The sequence below is a fragment of the Sus scrofa genome, chromosome 2 (assembly GCF_000003025.6).
Source record: "Sus scrofa isolate TJ Tabasco breed Duroc chromosome 2, Sscrofa11.1, whole genome shotgun sequence".
Classification (NCBI taxonomy): Eukaryota; Metazoa; Chordata; class Mammalia; order Artiodactyla; family Suidae; genus Sus; species Sus scrofa.
The window spans coordinates 7,103,595-7,115,922 of NC_010444.4; the positions used below are offsets into that span (position 1 = coordinate 7,103,595).

Genomic DNA, 12,328 nt, shown 5'->3' on the forward strand with positions numbered 1-12,328 from the left:
CTGCAGACGCTAGACGTGGAGGCGGGTGCAAACGGTGTAACCAGGGCTTATCGGTCCTCCCGCCCAACGTCACTTCCGCTTCCTCCCGAGCGAGGCGGGCAATTCGAACGTTTGCGCTTCGGGTTGGCGCGGGAGCGTGCGGCCGTGGCGTCGGCGGCGAAGATCGAGCCCAAGGCTAGACATGTCCGAGAGGCGAACGCGGTCCGGAGGGGCCGCCCAGAGCTCCGGTGAGCGGAGGGCGCGAGGGAGAGATGGGGCTGAGCCGTTTGAGGGACGCAGTTCCGTGAGGAAGGCCCTCCCGCCACCCTCACTGCCTTTGGAGGCTTGTTCCCCGCCCAGGAAGGTGTCCACAGAGGGCTTGTTTGGGAGACTCTCTCGCTCTCTCCAGAACCTGAGGACTCTAAACTCTAAGGTCTAGAGTCCTCCCCCGCCTCCTAAATTTTTCTCTTTCCAGGGCCCAGGACCCCAACTCCTACTCAGTCTCTAAGGAGGTCCCAGCGGAAATCAGGCTCTGATCTTCCAAGCACCTTCCCAGAAATCCGGCCTAAGGTGAGCCCGGGATTCCTCAGTCCTCCTGCTCCGGAGGCCCCTGGACGAATGCAGAGCTCATGTTCACCCCTCTTCCTCCAGGCACCCCAGGCGGCTCCAGTCCGAAAGCCCATCGTCTTGAAGAAGATCGTGGCCCATACTGTAGAGGTGAGGGCTGAGAGAGGGTTTGAGCACGGGGAGCCAGAATAGGGGGCCGGCTGTGTGATCACTTAATGTTGTCTCCACAGACTCCATCTGTTCCCACGCCTCGAAGAAGCCCCAGGGTAAGTTCGTTTTCATTTTCTTAGTTGAAGGCAACCCAGGACACTCGAGCTGGGGCGTAATGGCTGCTCACATCTGCCTGGGGAGCTGTTTTTGTTGTATTTTGAAATAATTTACCTTTGGATACCTGCATGTGTTGCCAGTTTGGCTCACTTCTTGCATACTTGCGGTGTCTAGCTATTGTTGCGCTGGTATTCTCTACCATTTTCCTTTAAAAGTTGAGCTGTGGTTTTTTTTTTTTTGTCTTTTTAGGGCTGCACCTGCGGCATATGGAGGTTCCCAGGCTAGGGATCTAGTTGGAGCTGTAGACACTGGCCTACACCAGAGCCACAGCAATGCGGTATCTGAGCCGCATCTGCGACCTACACCACAGCTCACGGCAACGCCAGATCCTTAACCCACTGAGCGAGGCCAGGGACCGAACCTGCAACCTCATGGTTCCTAGTTGGATTTGTTTCCGCTGCGCCACGACGGGAACTCCAAGAGTTGAACTGTTTTAATTACTTTTTCTAGTCTGTTGTCCTTAGTATAGTATAATGTCCTTAACTGTTTTAGCAGAAATCATAGTTAAGGAGTTTCAGTAACAAGATCTGTGCCTGAAGGTATCATAAATGAGAAATGGTAACTGTCTTTGAGTAGCTCACAAGGCTTACAGTCAAGTGGGGAGAAAGAAAAAAATAAGTGGGAACAGTGTGCTGAAGACTGCAAAAGAGAAAGGACTAGGAGCTATGAAGGTGCCTAACCCAGACCAGGCAGCTTGGGGTATGTTTCACAGAAGCGTTTAAACAGAGTCGATGAAAACAGGTTGGGGGCATCCCAGGCAAAGGAAGCTGTGCTTGCAGACATCCTGAGTCCACAAGGAAAAGCACGAGGTTCGGGGAGCGGTAGCTTGTTTGGTGCGTCTGCAGCCGACCTTGGCAGGGAGTGTGCTAAGCCAGAGCGGATCTTGATGAGGCATGAAAGCCTAGCTTTCCTAAGCTTGGTTGGGCTTCCTTCTTGGCTCTGTGGGCAGCTTTAGAGAGTCTTCAGCAAGGTAGTAACTGAGGCAAGCCTGGATGTTTTAGAAAGATCCCTCTTGGGTCTGGGTGGAGAACAGGTTGGAGGAAGCCTTCTGGGGACCTCAGGCCAGGTGGGAGGACTTGAATGGAATCCTGAAGTGAGGTAGTGGGAGCCTGAAGTAAGGGAAAGGCAGAGTGCTGCTTTGCCCCCGGCTTACCACACAGCCACCCCTGTCACACAGGACTCAGCTCAAAGGACAGCTCCTCCTGGAAGCCTTTTCCATGTGGTTCTCCATAGGCCTTGTTCATAGCTGAGAGTATATTATTTGCATGTTTGTTGTCTCGAGGGCAGACTTCTGCCTCCACTATGATAGCCACTCTTTCTTATTGGTCGAATAATAGATTCATGAAATTGAGCCCCCCAAAAAACTGCAAGGACGTGGATGACTGCTTAGCTGTAGGGATTGAGGAAGTAGTCAGTGACCCCTCATTTTGTTCAACATCCCTTTTACTTAGACTCATGGGGCAGATTCCCCAGAGCTTGTACCAGGAACTAACCCTCCCCCCTCTCTTAATCAGTTTACTTTTTATTTTATTGAAGGATAATTGATTTACAGGGTCATGGTAGTTTCAGGAACTGGCTTGATAACCAAATATAACTTTATTAGACCAAAAGTGTCACTGAATTTGTCTTTTTTCTCTCCTTGCCTTGGCCGTCAGGAAACTCAGTGCCACGTTTTGCATAAGTTAATTCAGTGAGCATTTATTGAACACCTGCTGCATGCAGGGCTCCGCTGAAGGCGCTAGACATGGGCACAGGCAAGGTTAAGGTCCAACAGGTGGAAAGCCCTGCTCATATGTGAAGCTCACAGTCTAATTGGGTGTGACAGTCAACCAGTGAACAGCGAAAATGAGATAGTGATGGACTATCTGAGTCCACAAGGAAAAGCACGAGGTTTGGGGAGCAGTGGCTTGTTTGGTGTGACTGCAGCCGACCTTGGCAGGGAGTGTGCTAAGCCAGAGCGGCCTCCAGGAAAGAGGCCATTGTGACGGAGGGTAACTGGCAGGGGTGAGGACGGCTGGTCTCCAGTCCATGGGGAGGGTGGCCTCCCTGAGGAAGCAGCATTTGAGCTGAGATCGGAATTACGAGGAGCCAATATGTGAGCCTCTTAATGCTCATGTCAGATTAGGCACTGTTCCCACCCTTCCCGTGGCTCCTTGGGTCCCGGAGCAAGAGGCTCCATGGGTCTCCCCTTACTGTGGCCACAGAGCGCCTCCGACGCCACCATTACCACCTGAGCTGCATCTTCGGGTCCTCTCTTCACTTCTCCCTTGGGCCACGCTGGCCTTGTTCCTTGACCCCGATTGGCACACTCTCACCCCAGGACTTTTCTGTTCTCCCTGCCTCCCTCCCAGTTAAATTACTCCCTCAGCTCTTCAAGTCATACCTCACGTGCTACCCGAGTGAGGCCTCCGCTGCCCTGCACCTACCCGAGTTCCAGCCCACTCCCGGGGCACCCTCCCCTCCTCTCTCTCTTCCCAAGGTGCTTAATGCCTCTGATGGACGATATGACTCTCCCGGTTACCTATTTCCCCCGCTAGAGTGGAAGCTCCATGGAGCCAGGTTTTCTCTGTTTTGCTCCCTTCTGGCTCCCAGTGCCCAGAACGGTGCCTGGCAGGTGACCATTAAGAACTTATTGGCTGGGTGGACATTTTAGGAAAATCATCACCAGCTGTGAGACAAACGGATCAGAGTGGGCAGGGCGGCGAGGAGGGTGTTGAGCCGGAGGGACAGGGACCGGGGCACCCGTCACAGGTGGGTAGATTGCAGTCATGTTTTAGAGCCAGAGCCGGCGGCTCCAAGGGGTGGTGGCCGGTCCTCTTGGGGCACGAAAGTGGACTCAGGAACAGTGACCGGCTGGTCTCTTCCCCATCCCACATCTGTCTCTGGTCTGATGTATTTCCTGACCCATCTCCACTTTTCTTTTTTTTTTTTTTTTGCCTTTTCTAGGGCTGCACCCGCGGCACATGGAGGTTCCCAGGCTAGGTGTCTAATCAGAGCTGTAGCCACCAGCCAGAGCCACAGCAACGCGGGATTCGAGCCACGTCTGCGACCTACACCACAGCTCATGGCAATGCTGGATCCTTAACCCACTGAACGAGGCCGGGGATCGAACCCACAACCTCATGGTTCCCAGTCAGATTTACCCGCAACCTCATGGTTCCTAGTCGGATTCGTTAACCACTGAGCCACGACGGGAATTCCCTCCACTTTTCCATTCTAAAGTGCCCCCGGGTCGGTCTTTCCGCCCTAAATCAGGCCTTTCTCGAAGTAGAACAACTAACAGGGAGGCGTTCTCTCCTGTCCTGGTACAGATCGCGTTTTTCTTGGAGAAAGAAAACAACCCTCCTAGCAAGGAGCCTACTAGGGAGGACCTCTTCCAGACACGCAGTGTCCCTGTCACTCCCACCCCCACTCCTGTGCTGTGTTCCCTGAACGTTGAGTCCAATTCAGGGGAAGGAGACCTGGACGCCAGAGACTTGGAAATGTCAAAGAAAGTCAGGCGATCCTACAGCCGCCTGGAGACTGTTGGCTCCGCCTCCACCTCCACCCCGGGCCGCCGGTCCTGCTTTGGCTTTGAGGGGCTGCTGGCCACAGAAGACTTGGCTGGAGTCTCACCTGTGGTGGGTTCAAAGTTAACTGAGGTCCCCAGGGTCCCTGTGAAGCCCTGGGCACCAGACACGACGCTCCCTGGGATCTCGCCACCAGCCGTGAAGGAGAAACGGAAGAAGAGGAAGGTGCCAGAGATCTTGGTGAGTGAGGGGCAGGGGCACGGGGAGATGTGCCAGGCACTGCAGGGCCGAGGCTCAGCCCTGGCTGTTATGGGGGAAAGGCAGGGCCTCCAGGGTCTGGGACGAGGCGCTCTAGCCAATGTGCTCCCCTCCCCACTCACCTGCCCCCCCATCTCTCTTCCCCCAGAAATCGGAGCTGGATGAATGGGCTGCGGCCATGAATGCTGAGTTTGAAGCTGCTGAGCAGTTTGATCTCCTGGTTGAATGAGATGAGATGGGGGTGTACCTGGCCACGCTGCCCTCTTCCCCCTGTACATAATCCCCTCGCCCTGTGGAGAAGCCCCTTGGGGTCCCCTCCCTTGGTTTTGTTACCCGTGCACGTGCTATTGCTGCACACAAGGCCTGTCCTTTGGGCCGTCTTAGCTTCAGGAAACGGGGCCCACCTGGCCCAGCCACACACTGGTGTCCTGTCTGTAGTCGGTGACCTACGACCCTCTGCCCTCCTACCTCCTGGAGCATCCCAGCTGGTTTCCAGCTGGGCCACGGACTAGGGAGTAGGACTCACAGGCCCAGCCAGAGGAGGTTAAAGGGCCAGGAGTTGAGAGTGAAAGAGAGCATCTGTGCTCTTGTTGGGAAATGTGTCTGCTTTGCAGCAGCCCCACCAGAAATGGATGCTGAGGGCCACAGCCAGACTCAGGCTTTGTCTTCTGAGTTGCCGCTACTGGGGCTTGGTTCCCAGCCACGAGGCTCGGGTATCCTCTTAGGTTCTGTAGAGGGTCCAGGAGGACTGTCCCCGTGGATTGGAGGCTGTTCTCTCCAAGGAGGAAGCTGGACACGCAGCCTATGGAGTCTTGAGTTTTGAAGGAGGAAGGGAAGACTTGGCTGGGTCTCAGACTGTACACGTTTACTACATAGAAGCTGTGTTCGATAGTTTTGTGTGTTCTGCTGTTGGGATGTTCGGTTAAGCGCCAGGCTGGTGTGGCACTGACTGCTTGGGGCAAAGAAGGTGCCTCCAGATGCCACAGAACCTGAGGCTCAGGGCATTCGGACTGATGCCAGCAGAGGGCCGGAAGGGGTCCCTCTTGTCACTCACACCTGTTTGTTAGTCTGCTCAGCTCTGGAAGAAAAACGTAGGGATTGAATGGTCTGGGTGACATTAGTCTTTTATAAGGTTCTAGGAAGCTTTTCTCATGGGCCGGAAAGGGGCCAGGGTGGAGAGCAGTTTAAGTTTCAGCGTCCTGAGCATCCTCTCACATGAGGGCACTGCCTGAGGTAGGTGCTAGGGGCTGAACTCGGGCGGGAGGGGGGTCATCTCATTGTCTGGGGATCCCCCCTCCCCAGCCCCTGTTTCTCTTTGCTCAATATTGACAAAAGGTGAACTTTCAAAGGCTGTCCAACTACAACTTCCACCATCGTGCAGGCCACGGTGCCCTTGACGTGTGCAGGTTCATGGACATAGAGGCTAAGGGGCAGGGGGCTCGCAGACCGCAGAGGGCATCAGGGAAGCTGAGCACTTGCGTGTTAGGGTACCTGAAATGGCTCGAGCCTAGTGGGCGTTAATTAAACTCGGTGGGGCCTAGCGGTCCCCGGCCACCTGTCCAGCGCTTGGTGCTTTGTCAGACGCCATAAGCAAGCCCTTTTGCCAGGATGGGCCCAGATGCCCTTGACCACACCCGAGGAACCTTGTCTTCACTGGCTGGCGGCGGGACGGTTCCTGGGAGGTGTCTGTCCTGCAGAATCAGGAGTAGTCAAATGATGTTGAGTTGATGTCCTATCTGCAGACTTCTCTCTGCCCCTGACAAACTAAATGGAGTTGAGGGAAAACTGTCTTAAAAATTTTTTTAAACAATCAATTAAAGAGTTGCTGCCTGTTCATAGACTGTTTCTTTTGCTGGGTCAGAGCTGGAGCTGAGGGTGTGGTGTGGGCCCAGGAAGCCACGCTTTCTTCGGGCTGTGTCACCAGGGTTGTTGTCCCTGTACACTGGGGGCGCTGCCAGCCTGGCCTCCAGTTGCCCTGTGGTAGAGCCCCCACCCCTACCCCCAGGTCTGTATTTTCCATCCCGTTGGTTACCTGCTGCTCCTGGCAGGGCTGCCTGGAGGGGAGCCCCACGCCCTCCCGACCCAGGAATAGAGCCGTCGGGTCTGGGGTGATGAGGCTGCTAAGAGCTTTTCTCAGTGCCTGGCCCTGGCCCCTCCACCCGCCCTGAGTCCAGCCCTTGTTCCCCTGCTCCTTCTTGTCAGACTCCTGTGAAGGAGCCAGTTCCTCCCACACTGGCCCAAGCTGGGTGCTCTACAGCAGTGGGTATAGAGCCCCTTGGGGAGCTGGTCAGAGGCGCATGTTTCCAGGAGTTCCCGTCGTGGCCCAGGGGTTAACGAATCTGACTAGGAACCATGAGGTTGTGGGTTCCATCCCTGGCCTTGTTCAGTGGGTTAAGGATCTGGTGTTGCTGTGAGCCGTGGTGTAGATCGCAGATGCGGCTTGGATCTGGTGTTGCTGGGGCTGTGGTGTAGGCCAGCGGCTACAACTCCAATTAGACCCCTAGCCTGGGAACCTCCATATGCCATGGGAGTGGCCCTAGAAAAGGCAAAAAGACAAAACAAAAACAAAAACACGTTTCCAGGAGGTCTCCCAGGAGGCCCAGGGCCATACATGCAGCTTGACGCCCGTGGCAGAGCCACTCTCCTTCCCCTCATCCTTGACACTTGTCCTTGGCTCCATCCTTTGAACAAATCAAGGCCTTTATATCCTTCATTTCTCCCTAAACCTCTCCACTTCCACCCCCTGCCCTTACCCAGAGGGAGAGCGGGCTCTTTTCAAGGCCAAGCTTTGCGTTGGCTTTTGCTCCACTTCCCTCATCTCTGAGACTTTGTGCCTCTTTCTCCTACAAGTCTTATGTTCATTATTACAAACAACCGCCCTAATCCTCACTGAGAGTCTTGTCCAGTGCCTGTTTTCAGCTTTTGCCCTCACACCTTTCAAGGTTAAGCTCCTTGAAAGAATGTTCAAAGTTGCTCTCTGCTTCTGTTCCATTTACTCTGGGTGCCATCACTCCATTCACTGCTCAGGTGGAAATAACCAGTGGACCCCATACCCAACACTACAGCCTGGGCTGAGAGCACCTTTCTTGGGGCCATAGTACTGCAGGCCCCTCTTTCTTGGCTTCCCCTGAAATAACTGCTTGCTCTCCAGGCTGTCTCCTTACTCAAGACTTGGCTAGTCTTGGAGTTCCCCTCATGGCTCAGCAGAAACGAATCTGACTAGCATCCATGAGGACACAAGTTCCATCCCTGGCCTCAGTGGGTTAAGGATCCGGTGTTGCCATGAGCTGTGGTGTAGGTCACAGATGCAGCTCAGATCCTGTGTGGCTGTGGTGTAGGCCAGTGGCTACAGCTCCCATTCAACCCCTAGCCTGGGAACCGCCATTTGCTGAAGGTGTGGCCCTTTTTAAGACAAAAAAAAAAAAAAAAAGGAGAAAGACATGGCTAGCCTTTATCTTCAAACCACACCTCTCACCTGAGCTTCAAACCAGATCTAGAACTATCTTCTAAAAGTGTCTCAACTCAGAAGTCATCTAACTTTCAGCTCATCCCCCAGCTTGCTTCTCCCTGTGCTCCCTCTGCCATTAGCAACACCAGCTGACCCAGTCACACAAGCCAGGAACCTGGGGGTCGTCTGCAGCTCTGCCCTTTCCCTCACCCCATCCTGGGAGCCCCAGCATCCCTCCATCCCCATGGCCACTGGACAATTGCCCTGACCTCCTAGTGGGTTTCCTTCCCTTTGCTGTCACTTCCAAACCACCCACACTGTGGCCAGAATGAGTTTTCAAGAGACAAAATATGATGCTCTTTCTTCCCTGCTTGAACCCCTTTGGCACAACTCCATTTCTGGGTACAGTACCCAAAAGAGTTGAAAGCACGGTCTCGGTATTTGTACACCCATGTTCTTAGCATTATTCCCGGTTGCCAAAAGCTGGAAATAACAAGTAGCCATCGTTAGATGAGTGGATAAGTAAAATGCTGTATATCAATACAATCGAATTTCAATTTTTTGTTTTGTTTTTTTTTTTTTTGCTTTTTAGGGCCACACTCGAGGCATAGGGAAGTTCCCAGGTTAGGGGTCAAAGTGGAGCTACAGCTGCTGGCCTACACCATAGCTCACGGCAACACCAGATCTTTAACCCACTGAGCGAGGCCAGGAATGGAACCCGAATCCTCATGGATCCTAGTTGGGTTTGTTAACCACTGACCCACAAAGGGAACTCCTAGAAGATTAATTAGTAAGCCCTCAAAAGGAATGATATTCTGCCACAAGCTTCAACATGGGCAAACCTTGAAAACAGTGCGGTAAGTACGATGAGCTAGACATAAAAGGACAGTTACCCTATGCTCCATTTATACGAGATACCTAAAATAGTCAAACTCAAAGACACAGTAGCGTGGTGGGTGCCGGGGCTGGGGAGGGGGCTGGGGAGTTTTGTTTACTGGATACGGGTGATGGTGATGGATACCACTGAACTGTGTATTTAGAATGTAAATATGTGATGTACTTTGACACAATAAATTTTTTTAAAAAACAAGCCTTCGTTTCCTATTGTCCATGCGGTGGTATAATGGAAGATTATCAGGTTTTGGCTGCCCAGAGTCTCAACCTCTACGAGTGGGCTGACTGCAAGACCCCACTTCCCTCCGTGGGCGTGACGAGGACACATGCTCCCTCTGATCCCAGCAACCCGGACGTGGCCGACTGACCTGAGCCCAGCCCATCAGATTTTGCATGAGGACCAGGAAGAGGGAAGGACAGTTGAGGATTCAGCCAAGTGGTCTCATGTATCCAGCCACCCTGGGTCTCTGTCATCCAGTGTGGACATGGCAGAACTTTACCGTTCGCTCCTGCAGCGGGGGCCTCGTGTGGTCCTGACAGCCAGCATCCCATGTCCCACCCTTTGACTGTTCGTCCTGTGAGTTCTGCAACTCCCCCAGTATCCTTCCAATAAACTCCTTTTCTGCTCAAATTAACCAGTGTTGTTTTCTCTTGTTTGCAACTCAAGCCCTGCTGGATCAGACTGGCAGGGCTCATGAGGACTGTAGGGTAAGACTGGTGGCCACGTTTCCAGTCTTAAAGCCCACAGAACCATGGCAGGCCCTGAGCTGTGACAGAGTCCATGCCTCCCAGCCTTTGCTCAGACTGCTCTCTGCCTCACCTGCAGAATCGCCTCTGAGTCCTGAGTCCCTGGGACCTGCCACCCCTTCAGGTGAGGCCAGTGGTCCTCCCAACACCTGGGCCTCAAGCAGACTGCCTTCCCTTCCAGTGGTTCCACCAGGAGACTGACGAGCTGTCAAACTCCCTGACAGCCATCAGGTTGGAATTCAGGTAGCCCTGGGTCGGATCGGAGCTTAGCCTCTTCTGAGGTCATAGGCAAGTCACTACGCCTCTTTTTGTTTGTTTGTTTGGTTTGGTTTTTTTACTTTTTCTAGGGCCGCTCCCGCAGCATATGGATGTTCCCAGGCTAGGGGTCTAATCGGAGCTGTAACCACCGGCCTAAGCCACAGCCACAGCAACGCCAGATCCAAGCTGCGTCTGTGACCTACACCATAGCTCATGGCAATACCAGATCCTTGACCCACTGAGCAAGGCTAGGTTTCAAACCCACAACCTCATAGTTCCTAGCTGGAGTCGTTAACCACTGAGCCATGACAGAAACTCCCCTTCCCCTTTTTTTCCCCACTGCACCTGCAACATGTCAAAGTTCCTGGGCCAGGGATAGAACCTATGCCACAGCAGTAACCAGAGCCACAGCTGAGACAAAGCCAGATCCTTAACCCACTGAGCCACTGGGGAGCTCTTAGCTTCTTTGAGCCTCGATTTTCTATGGAAAGTGGGGCTAATTCCCTTCTGTAGGGAGTTACTCTAGGGGTTGTTTTCAAGGTTGATGGTATTGCGTGTGATAGTGACTGCTAGTATCACTATACCCAGTACTATCGACTCCTCAAAGGAGGAAATTCCTTTTTGTATCCTCCCCACATTCAGGGAGGACCCTGAACAAAATCAGGGATGAGTAAATATTTGCAGAGTTGAATACCCATTTTACTAGGAAACTGAGCCTGAGTGCCAGGGGCTGCCGTGACTTTGAAAGGCAGAGCAGGACTGGAACCCGGGTCTATGGATTTTTGGCTCTGAGCTGTCATCTGTCTAAATCTGAATTAAGCAACTGTCTGTGCCTGGCCACTGGGACCCTGCAGGGACACTAAGGGAAGCCCAGGCATTCTCTGGGGAAGCATCCGATGGGCCGGTGGAGAGAATGGGCATATATTCAGCTGTTAGACGGCCAGGCTGAAGGCTGGTGCAGGCAAAGAGGGAAGGAAGTCAAAGAACTAGTGACCCTCGGCTTGTGATCTTTTGTAACTTTTTTTTTGTCTTTTCTGTCTTTTCTCCACGGCATGTGGAGGTTCCCAGGCTAGGGATCCAATCAGAGCTGTAGCCACAGGCCTACGGCAGAGCCACAGCAACACCAGATCCGAGCCGCATTTATGACCTACACCACAGCTCACGGCAATGCGGGATCCCTAACCCACTGAGCAGAGGCCAGGGGTCGAATCTGCAACCTCATGGTTCCTAGTCAGATTCGTTTCCGCTGTGCCACGACAGGAGCTCCTATGGTCACCTTTGAACCTGAGCTGCTACGGCCCCATTCCCCAGGGGCTTCTCCTGGGCAGGACCAGCTCACAATCACCTATCTCTGTGTTCTTAGAATCCCGCCCAAGGCCTGTCCACAGACAGGGGTTGGTCCACCAGTGATTCCTGGAGACCATTAACTGCAGAGTTGTTGGATTCCATCATGCTCACAAGTCTCTGTTCACTTTTCTGATATCTGGGCCCTTTCAGCTGGCTCCAGTTTTTCTTCTTGGTGTCAATCTCTGTGTGATTTATTTTTATTTCCTTTGGAGTTGTTTCCTAGGCCTAGTTTCCAAAACAAAGTTAACAGGGCAAGGTTCTGGCTAGTTTTGCAGCTCTTGTTATACGTTGCCAGCATCCCTCCGGGACAGATCAAACCCAGTGGCAGAGCTTCCGAGAACCAGTCCCATCCTGAAGCACGGCGAGTCCCCAGGGTTCAGGCCCTCCATGGGCACTGCCAGCCAACGAGATTCTGTTTACATCATGTGGACAAAAACGGTGATATTTCAGGCTGTCTGGAAAGGTTCTGATGTAATGCAGAGAGCTCATCACACAGAATTCCTGCCACCAGCCACAGGCGGGTCGGAAGCTTGGGCAGAGCTCAGCATGAAGAAGGAAGCGTCCGAGGTCACTGTTCGTTCTCTAATTGGATTGTCCTCCCCCATTTGGTCAGCAGATGTGCAGGACCCTGAAACATCTGAAAGTGGAAAACGGTGACAATTCCATCTGGCGGCTTAATAAGACTTTCTGTGATTTGGGGAGAAGATGCTATTTCAAGCCTTCTTGGTGGGACATCTTATACAGCCTCATAGAGACAGAAGCATCTTCTGGCTCAGCCCCGCTCCAGCTCCACTGTGGACCCATTTAAGGGGGCGCCCAGGGGAGGCGCCGGGAATGGGAGAGGAGTGAACAGTGTGAGGGAGAGCACGGTGCTGGGGACAGCTTGGGACGGTGTAAGGCAGGGAAGCTCCTGGCCAAGTCTGAGAAGACGCTTACTCAAGAACCGTGGACTGGAATTCCCGTCGCGGCACAGTGGAAACGAATCCGACTAGGA

General features: G+C 53.3%; 1 protein-coding gene across 1 annotated transcript; it reads left to right on the plus strand.

Annotated features, from left to right (window-relative positions):
- Nucleotides 54–9,178, plus strand: CDCA5 (cell division cycle associated 5). Its single transcript, XM_003122566.5, has 6 exons — nt 54–227; nt 455–549; nt 631–696; nt 777–812; nt 4,185–4,622; nt 4,789–9,178. The coding sequence occupies exons 1-6, from the start codon at nt 182–184 to the stop codon at nt 4,867–4,869; spliced, it is 762 nt and encodes a 253-aa protein (XP_003122614.2). The 5' UTR covers nt 54–181; the 3' UTR covers nt 4,870–9,178.

Coding starts and splice junctions, on each gene's coding strand:
- CDCA5 (XM_003122566.5), top strand. CDS start 182: ATGTCCGAGAGGCGAACGCGGTCCGGAGGGGCCGCCCAGAGCTCCG. Junction 550..630: donor TCCCAGAAATCCGGCCTAAG/GTGAGCCCGGGA, acceptor CTCTTCCTCCAG/GCACCCCAGGCGGCTCCAGT. Junction 813..4,184: donor CGCCTCGAAGAAGCCCCAGG/GTAAGTTCGTTT, acceptor GTCCTGGTACAG/ATCGCGTTTTTCTTGGAGAA.